The sequence below is a fragment of the Dermacentor variabilis genome, chromosome 4, assembly GCF_050947875.1.
Source record: "Dermacentor variabilis isolate Ectoservices chromosome 4, ASM5094787v1, whole genome shotgun sequence".
NCBI lineage: Eukaryota > Metazoa > Arthropoda > Arachnida > Ixodida > Ixodidae > Dermacentor > Dermacentor variabilis.
This window is the reverse complement of record NC_134571.1, coordinates 117,893,176-117,917,245: the sequence shown is the minus strand read 5'-3', so window position 1 is coordinate 117,917,245 and position 24,070 is coordinate 117,893,176. Positions and strand designations below refer to the sequence as shown.

Below are 24,070 nucleotides of genomic sequence, written 5' to 3'. Positions count from 1 at the left end.
GCAGCTTGTTTGACTGCACTGCTATTTCCCTCCTTTCCTGAAAACTTTCCATTCTCAATGCACCTGTCGAGCAGTGTTTAACAGGAGACTTCTTCTGCCCCATTTCCCTGCCTCCTACTTGCAAATATTTCCAGCCCAAGCTGCAGATGAGGTATCCCCGGCCCATGTCAGAACCGCCATCGCCATCGGCATCGCGTACTTCCACGCCAGCACCCTCGGAGCATGGTAGCGAAGATGAGGAGGAGGAGGAAGAAAATGAGGATGACGAGGAATACGCTGATGCTGTGGAGCGAGAGGCACTCAGCAGCAAATAGGCCGTTGACACTTTCCTATCCCCTCCCCCACCCTCTGTGTTGTAGCGATGTGATCTGAAACGCTCCATGTGGTACGAGTAAGCAAGCGGGAAGCGAGCCGAGGCCCCGCCAGAAAAGAAGCTCTGTCAGTTTGTCATACTTGGTTTAAGTAGCCATTTCGAAACAAGTTTTTGTTGTGCTGATTGGCACTTCCCCTTGTGAATGACATCCCATGACTTCATTCTGAGTTGCCTGTGTTCTGCAGGGGTTGCCTTCAAGCCAGACTCTGTCATGTTATGCTTACGAGCTGATTATTTTTGCTGCTTTTAACCAACATGTGGATAGTGCACGGAGGAACGACCGGCTCACTGCTTCACAAGCGAGGTGAACAGCGCAAAGTGCTCTTGCACAGCCGTTCCAACAGTGGCTGTTCTCGAGGCTAATGCACAATCCTGCCAGTGGTAGAGTACTCAGATTGCTACACATCCCACCCCTATAGTCATTCCCGCATGGTAGCATCGGTAAAGGAAAAAAAAAAAAAACGGTGATGGCTATTTCTCTACGGGGTTGAAGGTTCACTTTTAGTCTCTTTACTCTTTGCCACGGCTGTATATCTCGCATGCAATATTTGGTAGTATTTTTGTCTGGTAAAACCAAGCTCTGCAGTCATTACAACTGTGGTCTTCAATAACTCTGAAGTGATGAACCATGCTCATTACAAGAAATATCAAATGCACGGTTTCGGTTCATTGTTCTGAGAAGCCAGGCAGCAACAGTAGTCATCTGCTATAATGCTTGTCGTGGCGTTCCCACTTTTTAGCTGCTGTTCCAGGGTAGCAGTTTTTATTACTTTCTTTTTTCGTTGATGTCTAAGCCACTGCTGCTTCCCATCGTCGGCACTTGTCACCGAGTGTTGCGCTAGTCCCTTTCCTGTCCCTCTCCCATCTTCCTTTCTTCACGCTGAGCTCGTGCGGACTCGATGCCCCCACGTCTCACATTCTTGACTTGTTTCTTCTGATCAGAGGGATCCAAGAAAGATGCCAATGTATCTCGCGACATGTCCTTGCCCCTTCTACAACCCAAAGCAATTTGTATGTTAAATTGCTACAATTTTAAACTTCTCTGTACTAGTGCCATTGGGTGTATTGTTTTGGCGGGTGTGAATGGTAACTGAGCCTCGAAGTAGACAGTTTGGATCTAGCGATGTTCCAGAAATGTACCCGTGTGTGTCGACTGTCACTGCTCTTTCTTTTTTCTTTTTGCAAGAACAATTTACCTGTCGTGTTGTCTTAGGCATGCTGTGTCTCCATTGCTGCAGTTTGAGCTCATTTTTCTTGCTTGTCAGCATCGCTTTTTTTTTTTGTGCATCTGTGAATTTTTAAAAGGTGTGCGTGAATGGATTCTAGTACAAAATGTGGGCTGATAGTTACGGGAGTTATTTGCCAGTATTAGTTAACAAATGCCTCTTTTTTTATGTTGTGCTGGTGGCCTTTTATTTTACTTTGAAGTTGTCCGCCCCTGTAAGCAAAGTTTTTGGAGCGTAACTGGTAACATAACTTGAATGTCATCCAAGTGTTCCTCTGGGTTCTTTTTCTTTTTTAAAGTGGCCTTGAACCACTTCTTATCAAAGAAGAGAAAGGCATTTGAAGTGAAAATAGGCTATTTCAGAAATACTTAGCCGCAAGAAGTGCTTCAATGCGTTCAGCAGAAGCGGAGTTATTGGCAATCAAACACGGCCTCCACTGTGCTCCCATTCCTTCTTCAATGCCTTGCACTGTGAAGGCTATGGCGGAGTGGGGCGTGCCCACAGCACTCCGCCTTCTAAATGTCACCATGGTGCACAGTTGAAATTTCATTTTGAATGTTAACGTAGACACCACGACTTCCGACTTTGGTGCCTGTGGCACGCTAAATGTAAGCCAAATGCAGGTGTCCTCAGCGAGCTGCAGCGCATTTAGCCAGTGGACTCGTAGTGGCACCCCGCGGTGGCCGCAGTAACTATGCTGCACAGCCGACTGCAGATTATAGCAGCCACATATGGGAATCTGCTCTATTGTGAAATAAAGCATCCAGAAGAGAGCGAGGAGCAGGCTTCTGTTTGAAAAAAGAGCGTTTGAGAGAAAAGCAACGTTACACTACCCTTGCGAGCTCCACCTACTGCATACGACAGCTAAACTTGGCCGAGATGTTCACAGCAGCGTATGCTACCTGAGGACTATGTTATTTCACCAAGCCCGAGGGGTGGTTCAGGGCCCCTTTAACATTGCACACCAATACTCAAGCCTTGTTGATGAACCTGTTGGGCAATCTTGTACACATCAAAATTTCACTGTGTGCATTGCAGTCTCTAAAAATTGTGCCATATGTTGTATATTTCTGCAGGAAATGGAGTCAAAATGGAAGCAAAAAAAAAAAAAAAAAGCTTGCCCCCTCTAATTTTTCTAAAAGTTATATTGAATTGTTGTGTGCTACTCTTCAACACACAAATGAGTTAAAAGGTGCTTTGCAGCCAAATGTATTTACAAATGGATAAAGAAAGATGTTGAGTCTTGTGTAGGTATGTGATTTACAAAGTCTGTTTCATTCTATCCTTCACCTACCCCCCAACCTACCCAACCCATTGTGGTTTAGGACTGCAAAATAAATTTTTCAAGGCACTGCACCTAGTGAAGTATTTTTTTTTTTGCTTGTTACAGCAGCTAAAAGCTACTTTGTCATAACAGAGACTTGGGAGCTCCTTTTACAGATACAATCCATGTGATGGTAAAACGATTGGGCTTCAGTGCCAGCATTGGCAGAAGTATGTTTCCCTGCTTGGCTTTTGCAACAATGACTTCTTTGTACAGGTTGTTGCTGCTATTGCCTTGTGCATGAGCCAAAGCCAGGTGTATTTTCAGATTTTTTTTAGAATACTTTAAACAATGCGTGTATGTGGTGTATTTAGTTCTGTTGTGTTTGGCTGAGCATAAGGGGGCTCCAGGCATGGAGGATGTCAACTCGGGGAGCCTTTCAAACACTCTTTGTTGCGCACTTCTGAGGCGAGTCCTGAGCAGCCGCACAGGCAGCAAGCAGCTCTCAGACTGCTGTGGCTGTTAGGATGCAATATACAACAAAACCTTAAGTTCTCTATGGGAATGTTTATAGTGACTGCAATCCCAGAGCATGTCCGGTGCTCATTAGTCATATACGTATCGGTGCCTGTCCGACCGCTGGTTAGTGAATGATACTAGGCACATGTCGCCATAAACGCCAGCTGTGTCGTGGCCGCATCTCCATGGAAATAGTGCACTTTCTCCCATTTGTGCTGCCTTTCTTTAATGAAGGGCATGTTTTACAGCAAGCATGTGCAATATATTTAGTACCACCTTCAATTTATTTTTATGTGATTTTACTCATCTGCTCACAGATGAGTGACTCACCTGCAAACAAGCGCGTAAACTGCATGAGGCCCACTAACTTAAATTGTCCATCACTACACAGTTTTCCACATGCGAGAGCAGGAAGTAAAGCAACATGTTATGCTAAAACTTGGCGTTGGTGTTGCACTTCCACCGTTTTCACGTTGCTGCAAAAAGCAAAGTACCAGTCCAGTACCAAAGCCCTTGGACTGGTACCAAAACACTGGCCCAGTGCCCAAAAGCTAGCCAGGTAATTTCAGCTTTCTGCTCCAATGCAAACAATGTGTGGTTGTATGACAATATTCCACTATTAGTTGAAGGCAAGCTGATGTGGCAGCATGATATGCAGATATGCCAATGACATGCTATTCAACATTACATAGTGTCCGAGATGTCTAGGCAGATTAGCAAGTGATATGCTGAAAAATGGGCTATTGTAAAAAGACTAGGTCAACAAATGGACCATGCCTGGTTTATCAGCGAAGAAACAAGCTACTTAAATCTATAGAAGGCTGCCATGAGCACATTAGTAAGTACTGCAGAAGAGTAGTTTACTCATAGAACTTATTTTTCTCTTTAGTGTTTCTTTCAACCACAGTTGACGAATCATTGAGATATTGCTCCAGCTGTGACTTCGGAGGCTAACCTGAAGGTTAGGGATTGGAGTTTATAAAAAAATTCCGTGTTGCCTTGTATGCCTTGGGAATACCTTGCAAACACAAAAAAGTGTCCTCCTCTTCAGGAAGCTACATGTTTTGTTTCTGTGCCCTAAGAGGATTTCTGCAACCTACTTCTGTACTATTCTAAATTGTGCACCACAGTAATCACTGTAGTCATGCTTGTGGACATAAATTTGGCCCGCAGAGTCAAATACAGTAGAAACTCATTGATACGATCCTGTTATGTACAATTTCCTGGCACCAATATTCACGATCGAGAACGCGAAAAGTGACCCATCAGAGTTATGATTCTTTTATTGCGAGTTCATACTTTCCTGGAAAACACAATCTTTCACCACTACCGTTCAGTACATTACCCAACTGTGATAGTATGATACGTTTTCCGGTCACTCGTACGCATGCAAACTAGAAAATGCTCGAGGTGTGAGCGATCGAGAACAGTAGCTGCCTGCTGCAACAGCTTCACCGCAATACTTGCTGCCCACCGCACTTGAAGATGCCGGTGCGACCCAGTTTCTTATTCTGGTCACCTCTCGGGTTGTTGCATGTCACCAACCCTATTGTGATGAGCAGCATATCTGTTTTACAGTGCATGGGGCGTAGTGCCGTTGGCAGCATACTGCACGCTTTTAGTAGGCAACAACCCAAACGTGCCACCATTCCTTGCTACAGGTGGCGCGATGCGTGCATTAAGTTTTGCCCTGGCGGCATCCGGCGTCACCCACCAGTACGATTTCGTTTTGGTGTCTCCATTCCGGTCTTGAAACACTATGCAATAGGAATAGCTTCACCAGCTCGACGCACATATCGTGCCGCAACGATTCGAGCAATGCTTCACATTACGTAAATGTCAACAACAGTTGAATTTTTCAAATTCTGTAGTTCCTTCGGATCGTACATTATCCCAGTTAGTAAGATTTTTCTCACATTTCATTTTTTTTTTTCACAACACACAAATGAGGTTCTAGTGTACAGGGTCAAGTCGAGCAACATGCAAAGCCACATAAAATTCCTTTGGGTGGAGCCGAGGGACTTGTTTACAAATTGGTAGCCAGTACTACAAGGAGGTTAGCCCTGTTAAAGGCAAATGGGTCATCAATCTGCCCCCCCCCCCCCCTATGTTAGATTACATCTAAATAAATTTTGTTGAGTACAATTTATCAATTATAAATGAGGTACATTATGATATCATGAGAGCTCATACGGCACTTGCAGTTGTGCTGATTTCATCCTATGTTTACACCATTCTCTTGCTTACGAAAGCTCTGTCAATGGTAAAGTAACGCTTTGGACTTTCTGGAACACTGCGATCTGTCGCATCGGCTCAATTTCAATATTTGCATTTAGTGACCCACAAACAGAAGCTAAAGTAAACAGTATAAGCGCGAGCACACAAAGCAGACAAATGGCTGCATCAGAGCTGTTCAGCACAAGGTGAGTATGATGGACCAATCGTATCAAAGAGTGCTTGTTCATCTTCATTCCTTCCTTGCCTGTGGTCTGCCTGTTAAAACCCTGAAACCTGTAGGCCCCTTCCCAATTTCTCAAAGACAGGTTGATGGGAAAAGTGTTTCAGCTGCTCTGTGTGACTGTATTGTCATGCTGTTGTGTACTTCATAAAATGACAGCCTTGCACCGTTTACACGTTAACAAACTTCTTTAAACACCTCTGGCACCAAGATAGCTTGTTCTTGATGCATGATTGGGTGTAAGGTTGGTGCTGTGTGTGTCAACTCCTGCATCTGTGTTGTGTACCTGTGCTGTGTGTCTAACTGTACCTTACAGGAATCCCCTGCACCTTCAGGAAATAGACAAGCCAGCACTAATGCTTGCACTAATGCTTGGTGCATGAATCCATAAAGCTCGTCAAACCTAATGCTTAACCCCATAACTTCCAACTTATCATTTTGGATGCACTGAATTTGATACCACAAAATGCTAATTTAAATTTCGGAAACTTAACACAAAACCCATGGTGGCAATCTTGGTATGCTGAAGCCAAGTTTGTCTTGGATATCTCGGCAAACCAACTGCATAAATTACTGTATTAATATTCATCTGGATTAACATTGCATTGATTTTTTTTGCACCAATGTGCTCTCCACGGCCATGAACTTGGAACACTGAATGGAAATGGAACATGGAATGGTTTTTGGGCTTTGTAAAGCTAATGTCGCACCATAGTCACACTAACGAAAGCCTCTGTGAGACGATGTCTCACACCCCTCGTCTATGCATGCATGCACACATTCATTCAAACCTTTCACAGCCAAGCACTACTTCCAACAACTTCCACACTCGTACGAGAAATAGTGCAGTGTCTACAGTTCATCTCATCACGTTTAATTACACCTATAAAATGTCTCTCTTCCAGACAAGGTCACCGGTATTGTCATCCAGTGCAGGTTCTCTTCTCAAGTGACGCTGGAGCACCCACTTCACTTCACCTCTTCACTTCTACTCACATCTTCACTTCTACTCTGAAGCAATAAAACACATCTGTTTTGCAGTTGTACAGCACATATTCATGCGCCGCTTCGTAGCGATTTCATAAAAACGCCTATTCTGCATCCATCAGCAACAGGACTTTGCACAACTTATACAAAGATTATTTTACACAAAGATTAGAATAAGATAGCTTAGGATGGTTTTTTTGAATAAGGTTAGAGTAGGCAGGCTGGGCTATACTTGCAGACAACTTCCTGTGGAATGACAAAAAAAAAAGACTGCAGGGTTGAGCTTCTGCGAACATGCTACTGTGCCAAGCAGTTGGGCAGAGTGTGACAGCATTTTGGTTTCTTCGAGCAGAAACTAAATGAGCAAAGCTTCCACCTGCACTGGTTTCACATTTTCTCAAATGTGGAAGAGAGAAACGAGCGACACTTGGTAGTGTACAGTGGACTCTGGATAAATGAAACTTGCTTAAACAAAAATGCATGGCAACATTGATGTCAACTTTGGTTGGCCATCCACAGGCACAATGTCTACAAACTTGGGTTAAACGGAAATTTATCTGAAACTACCACTACCTCATCAACTTACGGAACAGGAAGTCTGACAAACATGTCAAATGGTGATGCTATAAATTGTAAAGAAAGTTCATTCGATCACACAGTTGCTGGAAAGTTCATGTAAATAAAATTGAGTTGCCAAAGCGCTTGCGTTGTGAAGAAGGCAAGCTATGACTCTAGAGGAGGAAGAGAGTAGTAGGTAAAGGATCTTGCAGTCGGGCTGCCACTGCTGCTACACTCGCACTGCCAGGAATAAGAGGCCACACATGATGCCCTCGTTACCTGCTCTGAGGAGACTGTTCTAAACGTGATCAGAAGTTTGTGGCAAAAATTACAATTATATTGGAGACAACCCACATTTTAAAGCATTAGCATTTTTAGGATACTTCACATACTTTCCGTGGGCTAGCTAGGTATGTATTTGTATGGAACTGCATCTGACCATTTTCCCGCCTAATTTGGTAACTTGGTAGTCCATGGTTGAATGGGTAGCACATCAGGCTCCCATGCTGTGGGAACAGGGCTTGAAACCAACCGTTGGACCAACTTGGGTCACAGAGTATAGGGCAACGTGTACATATCTGCTCCTAAATGAAGCTTTCATGCCAACATGGGTCACTGTAGATGCAGGACTAGGTAGGTACCACTATTCAATGAACCTCTTTGATGCCAACTTCGGTCGCTGGGTATGTTCCAGTAGGTGTGTGTCGCTTTTCAATGAACGTCTTTGACACCAACTTGGGTAACTAGGTATGTGACACTGGCAATGCGCCGCTCTACAATGACAAAAAAAAAAAAAGGTTCCTTAAGTTTCTCTGAAGTTGAGCAGAATCTAACCAGGATCAGAGTGTTCCCCAAGGACAGCAACCTGGCGCTTTAGCAGGCTGCACCACAAATTCACTGGTTATGTGCCGCTCTTCAATGAACCTCTCACCAAATTGGGTCATTGAGTGTGTATCACTGTGCATGTGAGGGAACAATTCTCAGCATTCACAGGCACCAATGCACCACGCTTCTAGTCTCTGAGGCCATGCACGAACTTATCGTGAGCACTACTATATTCTGTTTCAGTAGGTTCTTGCAGCACTTGGAAGTTACAGGCTTCTTCGACCAATCGGGAGGGCCGAACACATTTTAAGGGTCCCCTTCTGCACCCTGTCGCTTGCTAGCAGCAAGTGCTGCAGCACAGGCAGCAGCAGCATCTACGAAGACTGCAACTATGCAGCGAGATCAGCAGTTGTGATAACAGCAGCAGAAAATTCATCCCATATTCACTCTGACACCAAAGAGGTGCGAGTCTTGAAGATATATTAAGATACAGAGGAGGAGGAGGAGGAGAGTTTACAAAGAACAGTCATCCAGCATGTCGCACAGGATGGTGGCGCCACCTCTTGATCCCTCTTCGAACATACACTTGAACGCAGTGTGCTTGCTGACATTTGTAAGTGCAGCAGTTTTCTTAATTAAAATTCATGCACGTTTACCGCACTCCTTAAGCACCATTACAACCATGTTCAATGCTATCTTACTTTCTCCTTTTACATAATTTAGCGGCCTGGTAAGGTACCACAAGCAAGTCTCCAGATGCCATTTTTGGGAAGGACAAAGCACTACGCAAGGAGGAGTCCTCCACGGTATTGTGACTGTGCCAACTACACCTACCTATGTATCTAGCCACTGTCAAAGCAATTAGTTGTTTGTACTTTTTAAGTGCAAATTAACGTCTATACGACAGCATTGCATTAATATTTCGTTCTTTGCACATTTTCATTCGAACAAATAGAGAGCTCTATTTTCAGTATTGTGAAGTCTTAATAAACATTTTATTTAAAAAAAAAAGAAGGCAAAATCGCGCAATAAGTCTCCCTACTACTTGCAGCAAAGCTTCGTTGTAAGCACCTGCTGACGAGACCACTTGTCAAGGCCATTTAGTCAAGCAACAGGTTCGGAACTATGGCACTACATTTTGCTGCGCAAGAATCTGTGCTCGCAGGTCTTGTAGCATTGGCTGAGCTGCGAGGAACTACTGAAAAAGAGTAGCGATCACACAGTTTGTCCAGATAGAAGCACGAAACAGGAGTCCCACTGCAGCACATGCCTCATAAATAACTTATTTTGATGGTGGCAGTACATTGTGTCACTACCGGGTGCTTCAGCGAAGACTTCCAGCAATATTTTTTAATTTCCTGTGGAAGATAGAATTCTAGTCCATGAGCTGGTCTACTCAATGGGGTGGACATTGCTTGCACAAGCAGTTGAAATGCATAATTGACTAATTAACAAAAACGTCACTAGTTATGTTTTTGACTAATTACCTTATGGCACATATTGCAAGTGAGAAATTCTAGCTGGGAAGTTCACAAGGCGGATCCACTTGGAACAAATTCTCGGGATGGCACCAGTTTCAATATATTAATTTCTGAACTTTGTGAAAAAATACATTGGTGGTCCTGTTGCTCTTGTCATTCAATGCATAAAATGACACTTTTATAAAGGGACCCGAACCACCTCTCGGGCTTGGTGAAATAACATAGTCCGTAGGTAGCATGCGCTGTTGTGAACATCTCGGCAAAGTTTTGCTGTCATGCACAGTGCGTGGAGCTCGCAAGTGGATTGCAAAGCCACCTCTCTCTTAAATGCTCTCTTTTCAACAGAAGGCCCCATCCTCACTCTCCTCTAGACGTACTATTTCGTCATTGGACGCACTATTTCGTCATACCCTTAGATGGCTGCTATTGGGCGATAGCTGACATCAAGTTGCGGTCAGCTACGTGGCATAGATACCACGGCCACCATGGGGTACCGCCGTGGGGTGCCGCCACGAATCCACTGGCTAAGTGCGCTGCGGCTCGCTGAGGACAGCTGCGTTTGGCTTATGTTTAGTGCGTTGCAGGTACCAAAGGCAGAAGTCGTAGCATCCCCAAAATGGAATTAGTACTGCGTGCAACGGTGACATTTAGAAGGTGGAGTGTTGTGGGCACGCCGCACTGCGCCATAGCCTTCAATGTGCAAGGCATTGAAGAAGGAACGGGAGCACAGCGGAGGCCATGTTTGATTGCCAATGACTCCACTTCTGCTGAACGCATTAAAGTATTTTTTGTGGCAAAGTATTTCTTAAATGGCCTATTTTTACTTCAAATGCCTTTCTCCACTCTGATAAAAAGTAGTTCAGGGCCCCTTTAAAGAAGTAAGTGGAATGAAAGTGCATTTTTACCGAAAGTTTGACGGCGCATATCTTGTAAATGGTGTCATCCACATGATTATTTCCGACTGGATCCACCTTGTGAACTCCCCGGCTAGAATTTGTAAATTGTAATATGTGCTGTGAAATAATTAGTTTATTTCATTTTGTCTTAATTAATCAATTATGCATTTCAACTGTTTTGTGCAAGTAATGTCCACCTATTCGAGTAGACCAGCTCATGAACTATAATTGTGCTGTCTGCCACAGGCAATCTTTAAAAATTGCTGAATGTCGTTGCAGGAACACCCGGTATATTGATTCAATGCTAAGTACATTACCATCAGATGTCATCGTGAGACGGGTTCTGACGAACTTTTTTAACAGCCACAAGATTGAACTGCTGGCAGTTTTGCACAAAAACAAAATTTACTGTTTACTACTGCATGAACCAAGATGGAAGGGAATGCTTCTAAGCCTTACAAGTAGGCTAATGAAAAGTGTCTGTAAGGACTCCAGAGCAGTTGCCCATTGGTCTCGCCCAACCTAGCCCCTGCGCTTACTTTTGCATTTTCAGATTTATGTTGTAGGACTTGTGCAGCCGCACCTTTGGTAGCAAAATGTACGGAGCTCATATGCAGTTGAATGCTTAGCATTCCCATTTCAGCTCCAATAATTTACATACTAGCCATAGTGACAATGGCTATCATGAGAAGTTTAACGAGAGGGAAGGCAGTAAGCCCAGCCAGACAAAGCAACTGCCTTTTGGCCTGCTACTTTACACTAAGGGGGAAGGGGGGGTAGGCAGAATAGTAAAGGAAGATTAATGACTTTTTAATTAAATTGCGATAATAGCTTTAGAATTCCTTTCAATTGATTTATATTTCTCAGTCACACACCCATTCAGAGAAGAGCAGTGGTAATAATTACAATTAACTGTTTATTGCTGCATGCATAAAGATAAAGAAAAATGCTTAAAGCATTCTAAATATGCCACTGCTATGTGGCTGTACATATGCAAACTGTAGAGAGTTGCATCCAAACCAGCTGCACTAGTGTACAAAGTGATCAGAAGAGCAGTACAAGATATGGTTGAATCAACACTGTATGCCAACCAAATGTAGCACACCTATTGGTTCATACCCAATGGTTCAGAAACATGCCCACAGGTTTTATGGTATTTATGAGCATCTCAATGTCCTTCTTCGCTGGCATACCCTAAGTTCTATGGCTGCAGAGTAAGGCCAGATGGAGTTGCACATATAATGTAATCACTGATTGACTGACTGATGAACTGATCATCTTACTGGCTGGGTTCAACATCCTAAAGCAATACAGGTCTGTGAAAGAAGTCATGGTGGAGAACCACCTGTTCTTTTAATGCGCGCACAAGATTCAGCAAAAAGTGTTTTTGTATCACATCAAATTGTAATGTGGAGAGAGAGAAAATAAACTTTATGCAGAACAGCATGCATGCAAAGCGAGCAGAAGTTGCTCCTCCACTCTGCAGTGAGTGGTCTCTTCAGTTCAGAAACACAGCCGCCTTAGCTGCCCTTCTCGATTGGTTGACTAGTTCAAGCTGGTCCGTCAAGTCTGAGCTAGACAGTGCTGCCTCCCATAGCCATTCATGTGGTGGGGTGCATTATGGGTGTGAGCTCCGGTGTCCTTGCGCATGCCCTCATCATATGGTGGAGCATTGCGCATTCATTGCAATGTCGGCATTTATAAGAATGCAGCACAGAATGTATAGCATGGTGCAGACTCAAGTATGGATATGTGTTTGTTTGGAGTTCCTGCCATACTACAGCTTTCTTCTGCGTGACAGCGTTATGCGGCGGTGGTAGTGTTCTTCATTGCAGGCAATAGTGTTATAGGATGCGCATGTAGGTTGATGGTATTGTTTCGGAGCGTAACTGCTCAGCGCCCTTCGCGTGGCTCCCGGTGTGCATATGCTTGGGCGAAATACTCATGCCCCAGAGTCCGCACAATGTGTATGTATGGGGGGGAGCTGGTGTGCTCCACCCAGAATACGATGTGTGGCCCATCAAATTTTGACACGCTGTCCTTGGCTTCGTGGTCCGTTTCGTCTGCTAAACTGATGTCCACAAGTGGAATACAACAGCTGCCCAATTCGTTTATGGTTTGTCGCATTAATAATATGGCGCGAGTACTGCATCCTTGCACATTAATAATAATGTGCCTGGATAAGCTAACGCGCTTGAAGCGCATGCTAGTCATAGCGTACGGTACACGATCAATCTGCCGGGAACTACTGGCGAACTCACCCAATGTATGCTCGTGTGCTTACTTAATGGAATGGTGTAGACACAAAGCTGCAAACTATGAAAATTGTGCGCATCACGCACTTTACAACAACACGCACCGGGATGCAAAACGGGCCAGGGACGGGTGAATGCAAAGTGCTCCTGCTACTACGGCCATGGCATTAAGTAAAGACTATGTGAACAAAGCACCACACAGATCAAAATTAGGCGTTTTTGTAGTACAGCTAGCGTTCTAAAAAGCAACGAAATTGAATGTCCCCACAAAAGCCTTTTTTTTTTTCAATGCTTGGTTAATTTGGAGCAGGTGTGTGTCGGTGCAGCAGTGGCACAATATCTGCAATAAAGGACAATTTGGCACAGCATGTAGCAGCATTTCTGTCACGACGCAGTTTGGCGCAATTGGTGTAGCGCTTCCATCAATGTGTGGAGATTTTGTCGGCGCACTGCTCTTCCGTACGTAATATCTGATATGTTTTAAAACGCAGCGTCCCGCTATCGTGCTTTTTAGCCACTCCCTGCTGGCTCACCAGATGGGCTTCTCTGATTTCCTGTACCTTGGTGCACAACTCTGTTTTCTCGAGGTGAAAAGTGGCCATTCCGGTGGGGAGTACCAGCCATGTGGTATCATGTGTGCCACACTTGAGTCTGTACCACGCCATACAACCTGCGCTGTATTATTATAAATGCCTACATTGCGATGAATGCGCAACGCTCTATTGCATGGTGTTTATGTAACTTATAAAGATACCGGTTTTAACATTATATCGATAATAACAATGAGAAGCTGCTGCACCGTCAACTTGTATGCTTTCTATGGTGAAATAACCCGCTTACTACAATGCCCCAATGCCGCATTATTGGTTATAACGATGAAGTCTGGCTGCTGGATGTCCGAGCCGAAAGGTAGTGAAATGCGAAATCCTTGAAAAGAAAAAAAAGAAAATGAGAAATTCGAGCTGCTCCATGATGGGTCACTGCTCCAACAGCCGCCGCGCGCTCATTTTCCAGCCATCTCTGCGCACCTCTTTCCTGTCGCCTTTCCATCCCTTCGAACACGAATGGGCTGTGCCCCATAGCTCTGCGCTGCCCCACCCTCCAAAACACGGATGCACCGCACCAACAGCGCTGCTCCCAGATTGCTCACATGTTGCTCGCTGGCTCCTCATTCGGTGCAGTTCTGCAAACAGCTCAATCATTCGCATTCGTCTTTGTTGGTTGCGTCGGAAATTGTTCCTGGCCACGCAGTTTTTTTAGCCCCGCTTGCCTTTCCGTCGAAATGAAAGATGGCTGATCTGCCCGCTGAGCATCAGCAATGCTCGACGTTGCCAGTGAAAGGAAAGTGCTGGAAAGAAAGATTTGGAAACTATCTATTTTATAAGTGCTTCTAACCGATGAGGCGATCATCGTGAATGTGCTTGCGTCAGATAGCGATGGCGATGATGGCAGCGATGACGCGGTAGGGCGGGCTGCCTCAACGTTGTCCTCACAGGAGGGCCGGCAGATGAGTTATACCCTCTAGGGCTTCGTTCTCATGAGGAACCTTCCACTGCACTACGTGGAGCATCTGGATGCCTTGGAGAACGATGTCGGCAAGTTTCGCATAAAACATGCAAGGCTGATGGACATAGGGTTTCCTCATGCAAGCTAGTGAAAAGTATGTGGCGAGATGCTTGTGGCAATCTCGCCTCAGCGTTTCTTCTGGATTTCTCAAGCTGACAGGTTACTGTGGCAGCCTTCTTGCAATTTATTAAGGCCTCTTTTGGGGCCACCACAGCGATGCCTCGGTGGTGCTTGCATATCACTTGCCACCCGTGGCCACTTTTGCAGTTGTTATAGCAGTGCCATTCTTTAATGCCAACAGCCGCGGCTCGTTACACACAATCAGCAGCCGGATGGAGGAACGTGGTGGGGAGGGGCACTGGCCTACTCACCATTATAGTTTTCTCACAACAGCTCTGCCATCCCCCTATTTTGATTTTTTCATGTAACCCGGTTATAACAATTATTGGTTAATAACAATGGAATTTTCGTGGCACTTAAACATTGTTATGAGTGGGTTCGACTGTACATGTAAATGTAACATGGACGTAGCAGCTGAAAACCAAACCCACGACATTGTGCTTGGCAGAATGACACTTATGCTACTGAGCCACTGTTAAAACGTCAAGAGGCGGTACAAGAAAACAGAGTTTAACTAAATTGTGCAGAGAACTTCACTTTGTGTATGTCCCTGGATGCACCAGGGATGACTTCCACTGCCACAGATGAATAAGATAGACGTTATACGAATGATGCATTCCTTTATCTCGGAACAAAGACACCAAAGGACGTGATGATGTTGCATCCCTCACATTGCAGTTCCCCCCTTGAATTCCTCCCCTCCCCAAAAGTTCACATGCTCGGTCGACCAACTGGCCTGCTTTTTACCTGTCCATCTCGGCATGCTCGCCGGTGGTTCCACTGTCTGCAAAGCACGTGGCCAGAATGTGGGTACTGTGGTCGTGTTCTTCGCGCTGTTCCTCGCGGCCACGGCTTGAAGCCAGGCCGGTGCGGAGTGTGTCCTCCAGCTGAAGCTCGGGGCGACGGCACTCATCACGTGCACTAGGGCACACACTTACGAGCGTGTCCAGAGTGGATAGCAGGTGTTCGCGGTGGGGGCCTGGCTCGTGCCGGAGCATTGCAGCCAGCTGCTCCACAAAGCCCATTCGGATGAGCGTGTCTACAATAGAGAGCACATGACATCACATGCATTGTTAGACCGATTGATTGATTTAATAAAATCGAAGTCAAATTTCATTCACTGTTCTAGCTCGAAAGGGCAGTGACATAGAATAGACACAGAAGACGTGCACCTGCTCGCAACTGAGAATTTTATTACAAAAGAACATGTCTTACACAAATCCCATGTAAAAAAACACAAAACAGTATAAAATCCAAGGGACCCGTGATCAGCAACAAAAAGCAAGAACAAATTCCATTACTTTCACACGCACAGGCACTGTGGAAGAATTAAGTGCTGAGAAGTGTTAATGAAAACATGGATGCATTTTACAACAGATTTACAGAACATATCTTATGAAGATGGCGCTAAACATGGGATTTCTGCTAAACAGATAATACCGCAGTCACACTTTCGCTTTCAATAACCACTGAAACCAAAGCCATTGATGTGGGCGTGCCTAACTGGTTCCTCTATGCAAGCTCGTGGAAGGGAGAAAATGGTGCTTGCCGATTTCAATTATCTTCGATTTCAAGGTCACTGAAAGCGAGGGTGTGACTATGGCAGAAGACTTCATTACAGCTTGGTTTCAATTCCTCAACAGGAATGTGTGCCCTAAAGTGAAAATCTTAAATTAGTGAAACTTTGTTAATTAGTTATCATGACAATGCAGTTAATCGTGTATGTTATGCCTGCCTGTAAAACTAATCCAGTAAATGAGACAGAATTTCCCTTTATGTCATGGAACATTTTTAATAAGTCTAGTTATAAAAAACAACCATATTAAACACAGAACCCTAGTCTGAGTCTGTGGAGAAATACAACAGTGATGGCAGATACAATGCAAGTAAGATCTGTTTAGTAATCTTTTATTGAGAAAAAAAGAAGGGCAGAAAGAAAAATTCTTATATTCATACAGATATGCTAACACGAGGCCCCATCCAATAACTTAACAATTAACGTGTGTGCTCCAAACCTGCAAGTACTGCGCGCTGTACTTCAAAACTGAGATCAGCTCTGTTATTTGTGTGAACATACATTTCAAGAGAAAGCACCATAAAATAACACCCACCTCTGCTCTTCCCCTGCTGGGAACACAATGATGAAAGCAGAAAACTTGCTTTGGTTTTCAGTCTCGGCGACTCTGACTGCAGCGCCCTCAGCAACACTGAGAAGCCGTCCAATTTCTCAAACTCCAGGTACACTAAAATATTGTGGCGCACAAGACCTGAAAAGGAAATGTGCAAATTGTAATACAAGCAATGAAATGAATCTTTCTTACTCAGCGCATGGTGCAATTGTCCTTCTTATTCTTCTGTGTCCCGTCTTTGGACTGTTTTCATTTTGTTGTTTGTTGGCAATTATACAAATATTCCTACAACATTCACAACATTGGCATCATCGCAGGTGCACGTGTGTGCAGTAAATCCTCATTTTAATTAAGCCATTGGAACAACGAGAAGTGTAACTTGTTTTAACCGTTTTAAATGGTATTTCATTACAAGTGCAGGGTCTCCACAGAAGTGTGCTGAACTGCTCTCTAAGGGAGCCATAGTAGGGCAGGATGAGGATGCCAACAGCACGGGAGCTAGTAAAACGTACACGGTACTACACTCTACGGTACGGCACTATTGAGTGGGTACATTACAGTGGAAGAATTCTGCTGACAACAGTGAGCAGTTGGCTCTTCTGCTGGTCATAGGCATGTTATACAGTTAGGCACAACCAGTTGCTGCCGTGTGGTGGAGTGGTGTCCACGCTTCGTCATGTGGACATTCGCAGGCCCATGTAAACTTCACGCTTCCAATTTCATAGTAAATGGGATCCTGTGCCACTGTGCTTCAATTACTGCGGTCTAAAATAAAGTGCATGCACTGCAGTGAATACCAGGAAATACTTTGAAAGAAGCAATATTTCAGTTAAGCTATTCTGTAATAAACGAGGGGTTACTGTATGCTGTCCTGGTCACCTGCAGCCCTCTTCAGGCAGCGAAAGAGAACACAGAACTATTCTTAAAATGGTTGCACTCTTTATGGTGTATATTTGTCCCCCAACAATAATCGTCATCTGCCTTGCTTGCGTTTCCCTTTCTTGAGAACTTGGCGCTCGCTACTTCCTTGTCGAGAATGCTGTGTCACGCTGATAACGTGCAAACCATTTGTGACTTCGAAGTACCGGGCTCGCAGCATTAAAGAAAGGAAATGCGAGCAAGACAGATGACGATTATTGATGTGGGACAAGATAAGTCCCAAAGGGCGTAAATTTTTTAAAGAGTGTAGCACTCTATGTACACCAGCCGTCCGTTATCGAACATGACAGGCTATGCTGGAGCACTGGCACGTGCTCTTCACCCCTTTCGAAAAAGAAAAAAAAAAGCACTTTGGAGCTTGAACAATGCTTCAAGAGATGCTCGCTAAAGCATATTAGATGGCATAACCAGAGGCGCAGCAAAAATGGATACATCAGCATGTCTCTTGTTTTGTTGCATGGCTGGAAATGCAACATGTTGGACTGCACTTGGCTACCTGCGAAGTGCATTTCAACATGTCCGTCCATCATAGCAACCACATGCCTCAGCATTAACCAAGATAGCTCACCAATAAGTGTTTCCCAGCAGCATATCTCAGCAGATCTGGGAATATTTCGCTTCACTTTGACGATCGCCGTGCATTGACCAGCCCTGATGGCTACAACTTTGCTGGTACTACAACCATTACTAGAGATCTCTCTAATCTACAACTTCTAGTCTGCGACTTGTCCTATCACTCACACGACACAGCGTAGAGAGCTTTCAGCCGGACAGCTTCTTCAGTGGCGTCCACAAGATGCAATAGAAACTTGAGACTCTGGGCAGCCTGTTTCTGGCAGTAAGGGTTGTTTTGTACCAGCTCAGCAACAAGCTCACAGGCCTTCGACTGGACTCCACTGTTTGGAAAGCAAAGTAGATCCTCGAGCACGTCGAAGCCGCCAATCTTATGGAAATCTGTATGAGAAAAAGAAAAATAGGCCGCTCAGAGAAATCTAAACAAGGTAGCCACCAAATAGACAAACTCTAGTGCTGTTCGCACAACAAGAGCCATGTGTTGATTGGCACATGCACAGGCATATCTGGTAATGACACATGAAGTATAACTTCGCTAATATACTATGAACACAAATGCACATGTGCATTGTAAACAGAGACATGTTGCCCGTAATAAAATGTGCTATTTTGAGCATATTTGGTTATGAACAATATATACTGACCATACTGACAAAGTGTACTACTTTCGATGCTCTCCACAGTGACAGCGTAAACTGGGAAATTTTACAAGTTGGGAACATCATTGATGTTAAACCGTAGTTGAAGAGGTCACGTGGTATACTTGAACAAAGGAATGCGAAATTCAGGCAATACACATTGTTTTATGTCAGGAGATATAATTTCAATTATATAATCTCAGGAAAGTAAACTACTTATGGTGTGCGTGTGCGTGTGCGTGTGCGTGTGTGTGTGTGTGTGTGTGTGTGTGTGTGTGTGTGTGTGTGTGTGTGTGTGTGTGTGTGTGTGTGAGAGAGAGAGAGAGAGAGAGAGAGAGAGAGAGAGAGAGAGAGAGTACAAAACCTAAGTAGTTTACTTTTTCTAACTAAACCTTCTAAGTAACTTCTGGCTAACTAAACATTCGAACTTTCAAGCAGCAATGTTGGTGAAGGTAACAGCTTGTTGCATAAGCCTTCATAGAGTGATGTTAGTTTAATATGAATCACGACTCTTTTGTTGTTGTTGTTTTTTGTTTTTTGGTGCAGTACCTGAAACATTTTGACAACAAATCTAGCAACACCATGTAACCCCTATTTATTGTTGATCATTGTTTATTTTCTTATTTACTTTTTATGTATACAAAAGCGGTTATCTTAGCTCTAGAGCAGTGGATCAACGGAATAGAATTGGGCAAAATGAATCCTTACAACACATTAGCTCAAACAGCCAACCACTGATTCTCACAACCTGGGTACCAGTGTGTACAAGTTTTTCTACTTTGGAGTGGTGTGAGCAGTTTTACAGTGCATCTTATCTAAAGGGCAAGATTTTTCTGTTTCTAAGATGCAGGCGTTACTAGTGAAGATTTAAGGCCTGGAGTATGGCAGTATAGTCACCCTTGGCATAGTCTATGGAACCAACGTATTCGGTGATGCTCTCAAGGGCGGACTCAAGGGTGCAGCAGGCCTCCTCGGTCGGTGCCTGTTCAGCACTGTCTCGATGGTGACTCAGTGTTTCCTTGATCACATTCAGGTTCTTCTGCATCTCCTCGACGGGCGAGACGGTCATGTCGGACATTGCCTCTTCCAGCCATTTCCGCCTCTGAGACAAATAAGATTCCAAAGAATAGTTAGAACATACAAATTGCGCACAGTTGGCCAAAAAACGAAATGGCCACTGCAGCCTGTTAAAGAGCTATAGAACACTTTAGTCTAATAAAGTATTCTCTCAAAGCTATAGTGTATCTGCATTCACCTGACGAAAAAATTTCACTGCTGCTGAAAAAGTTATCAACACTTGCTAGGTTGACTCATTGGTTCCTTTGGAATGCAGTGAAGCCCTTCTCAATCAAAAACCAAACTGGAGATGAGCAGATGCTGTCAAAATCCATGACGTCATTGTTAGCCGGTACAAGAACTTCAGGGCTGTATTGCCAGTCATTTTCTTTTTGCATCGTCTGCTGTCTGCATCATTTCTGGATTACCAACTTCAAGGTAAAAGTGGCTGCTTTGATGTTCAAGAAGCATAATTTACTAATAGAACTATGTTCCTAAAGAGACAGCAAAGGGAAATTACAAGCTAGTTGAGATTGACAGAATGGACTTCAGGAATAGCTAATTTGGTGGCCCTACTTTGAGACAATGCAGAAACTTGCAGAAACAATGCAAAAATGAATAAGCAACAATGCTGAAACTTCTGTGCCATGTGCTCATAATGTATTTCGGTTTGGCAACCTTCAGTAGGTGATAGTTAATTATTTTGTCAACAGAAGATGCTTATACTGTGCGCAAAAGTAAACAAAGATTTAACCTACTAACAGCTTCCGAGAACATTTTGTGCAAAACGGCCCAAATTTGCAAATACTGTGAAATATGTCCATTTGTTTCACAGTTCAGACAAGAAATTCAAAAATCTAAAGCTTGGCATTCATTTTCTCCACTAATAAACAAACCTTTTTCACTAAAAATGCAAATGAAGTTCTGGATTAATAATCTCTTTGACGGTCGGCTTACAAACCAGTTTCTATTAGCATCACTTTTATTTGCAAAATGCATGTTACCAAAGAGGGGGTTTCATGCAACTGGAACACCTTTTTTTTATTTATTTATTTGAAAATACTGCAAGCCATCAATCTGGCCCAAGCAGAAGAGGCCTCAATATGAAAATATCAGACAAAAGAAGAAGTATATGATGGCAAATACAATTTGCAAGCCATCATTACAAACAATATCAGAAACACAATATATACATTTCTGTTTAAAATGAAAGAAATTGCTCAACTGCAGCAACAATATCACTTGATGCAACAGTAGTGGTGGGAAGCAAGTTCCAGTCCTCAATAGTTCTTGGAAGAAAAACTAAACTTAAAAGTTTTTTTTTTTGTCTTTGCAAATATAGGATCAAGTGAATGTTCCCGGTTGTGATGCGTTCTTCGAATGCTGAGAGGATGAGCACAACTTGGTAGATTGAAATTTAAATTTTCCTGTCTTGCATTTGTGAAGAAAAGCCAAATGATTAACTTTCCTTCAAGTTTCTAAAAAGTGGCACATCGTAAATCGTACCAATTTCTGAAGTGGTACACTGTAAGTGGACACGGCTGACACTGCTATGTCTGTAGTTGTCTCGTGCTAAATAGGATACATTTGCAGCGTGCTTAGCTAACTATAGCAAGATAAATTCTGGTAACTTCTAAATATTCACTTCGAAGCCTACATTATATTTCATATAGTTTCAAAGCATGCTCAGAAACACCTAGTGGAATTGTTTCCATAAGGTTATCTTTTAGTTGTTTTTTTCACACTTTGAGAAAACCCACAAAATACAGAAAATAAAAAAATTATTCCTATCAGTGCAGTATATGGAATGAAATGCGAGTTTTTGTGCAGCACAAAGAAGCAACTGGCTTTGGTACAGCCACATATATAGGTCTGTTAAATTAACTAAGAGGGTGCTGTGAGGTCTCCACATAGAAAAACAGTTTTACCTGGGGACTTTAGCAACACCAAAATGCCCCCCTCCCCCCCCGCATTGCATTTATCAGTTTCAGGTAGTACAAAAACCAGGCTCTTGACAATAAATATGTGGAGATGCAGCATATATGTTAGTCTCAGTTCTGCTGCATTGGGAATTTAAGTGAAATATAATGAATAGAAAGCACTGCCGTAACAAATATGCGGCCCTGCTTGAGAAATCATGGTTGTAATTTGACCACCTTGGCACTTCAGCTAGGAGGTGCAGCTATCGCCACCTGAAATCAACCTGCAACAAATTGTCGCAAGGCATCCATTACAGCAGTGCAGGATTGTGTCTCCTCAATGATATAATATCAACTGATATTATATCAACAAAACAAAATCAGCAGCTTGCATCTGCAGTGACCACCTGACCAGCATGTCATTTAGGGCCAACTAATACATGCACCTTCACTTCCACCATTTCTAGTTAGTGCAAAATCAGATATTTAGTTTACACAATCACACAAAATCCACGCCAACTTTAGCGACCAGATGTGTAGTGGCATGCCATTGCAATCTCGAGAAATTATGTGCAACAGATGTTCTATCTTGAAGTTTCCCTAGCATGTTTCAATCTGTCAGGAATTAATATATGACACATGTTGATGCTGACTGTAAGCCTAAGATTCGCTGGGCCAAATACAGAATTTCCAACTAAAACCATTGATAAATGGAAACTTAACTAACCCCCAAGCTCGAGCTGTGCTCGTCGTATCAATTTGTACTAATATTGTCAAGCCCTGCTCGTGCATGCCACGGTTTCCACTGCTTTATTGAACAAGTGCTCATCCCAATGCCTACTGCTGAGTTTGCAAGGCACTTGTGCGTATTACAGTGTAGTTTACACTTGTCTTGCTGTCATGCGTTGAGCAAACATTATTGAAGGCTTTTCTTTGTTGCGAGAAAAACTGCCTCATTCGATCAAAACATGGTTTGCTAAACAATGTTTTCACTGACTGCAAGGAATAGAGCATATATCCAACATTTTTTTTAAAGTGCACACTACTTGCAGACCCTTGGGGATGTGAAGAACATTGGGAAATTTTATTGCAGTTCCCGAGGGGAGATTTCCGTAGTTAAAAGGTGAAAAGCGGTAGACCATCACTGAGAGAAACTCTAGTTACCGCTTGTTTCGCGGCGGACGTGCGGTTGCTGCTCGTCGAAAACAATTGCGAGTGCGGTAATAAGGCGCATAAACGCATAGTCATTCTAGTCTTTTGTTTTTCTAGCTTTATTAAAACTAATGCATTGCATGTTTCTGAACACACCATACAACGTACGCCCAGAACGAATATTAAAAAAAAAACTCGTAACTTAACGAAATAATTGGCAAACTGAACGTACTCCGAAGCTTAATCTAGGTACGTCAACCGTTTCTGACACTTTCTGTGTTAAAAAAAAGTTTGTTCAGTTCTCATGAAAAATCTTGTGTTTACATGACATGTAACGGGATCGAGAGAGTCACATACGTGCCCAAAGAAATTTAAGACGAAACTTGAACCACGCAATCCGCAGCGAATGCAGCAGGTCGCAGCTCGCACGCCTTCGGAAGTATTTTTTTTTTTTTTCTCTCTCCAGTTTTGGTCCGTGCGTCCCTATGCTGATGTGCAGCGCGACGCAGGCACCAGCGGGGCAGGAGACATGCGACGTGCGCCGCCGCCAACTTGCGACACTAAGCTCAGCGTTACCATTACCAAACACGTCATCGTTAACTCCCAAGCAAATCGAACTTCTTTGCTCGATTTGTTCGAAGCGTCTGCAGGTGAAAGACCCGAAATCGTAACAAAGATGCCAAGGGAAACGCAAACTCCGGCTGCTTACATCGCTCGATGTTTCCGTGCCATTACATTTAGAGGTGCCGACGTGAACCAAAGAGCTTACCTCAGGATCCATCGACGCCGTGGATGAACTCGGTGCGTCTTCCGTGGCCGTGTTCCGGACACAGAAGTTGAGCAGAGCCGGGAGGTTCTTGGGGTTTCGCGGGTTGTCGTCTCCACTCATGATTGCGGTGAAAATTTAGCAGCTGTGCTGGTTCCAAACGGATACTAAACGTTAGGAATCAGGATAACTCACGGTCGTGACTTTGCCAACGGGATCAACTCTCAAACTAAACTCGTAGATCGAGAAACAAGCATTCCTCGTCGCTCACTCCGATTTTCTGGGTGCTTCTTGAAGTTTCGGCAGCTTCGAGCGCTTCGGGATTCGGGAGCTGCTCATTCCATAGTTGGCTATCTAGCAAATTTCTTGC

General features: G+C 43.7%; 2 protein-coding genes across 7 annotated transcripts in view; one reads left to right on the top strand and one right to left on the bottom strand.

Annotated features, from left to right (window-relative positions):
* The window catches only part of Glys (glycogen [starch] synthase), a 36,803-nt gene extending 29,919 nt beyond the window's left edge, over positions 1–6,884 (top strand). The window contains exon 14 of one of the 2 annotated variants that reach the window (XM_075690103.1): positions 6,746–6,884. In XM_075690103.1, the coding sequence (XP_075546218.1) occupies positions 6,746–6,793 (48 nt within the window). In that variant the 3' untranslated portion in view covers positions 6,794–6,884. Of the gene's footprint in view, positions 1–134; positions 2,956–6,745 lie in introns of those variants that run through there. The other variant, XM_075690102.1, reaches the window with a different exon arrangement.
* The window catches only part of LOC142579672 (hsp70-binding protein 1-like), a 47,216-nt gene extending 23,164 nt beyond the window's left edge, over positions 1–24,052 (bottom strand). For 2 of the 5 annotated variants that reach the window (XM_075690109.1, XM_075690107.1), the window contains exons 1-5: positions 23,704–24,051; positions 19,705–19,909; positions 18,338–18,550; positions 16,640–16,795; positions 15,276–15,567 (exon numbers count right to left, since the gene is read on the bottom strand). In XM_075690109.1, the coding sequence (XP_075546224.1) occupies positions 15,276–15,567; positions 16,640–16,795; positions 18,338–18,550; positions 19,705–19,909; positions 23,704–23,823 (986 nt within the window). In that variant the 5' untranslated portion in view covers positions 23,824–24,051. Of the gene's footprint in view, positions 1–6,817; positions 6,852–9,326; positions 9,409–15,275; positions 15,568–16,639; positions 16,796–18,337; positions 18,551–19,704; positions 19,910–23,703 lie in introns of those variants that run through there. The other 3 variants (XM_075690110.1, XM_075690108.1, XM_075690106.1) reach the window with 3 other exon arrangements.
* Positions 24,053–24,070: the final 18 nt, after the last annotated feature.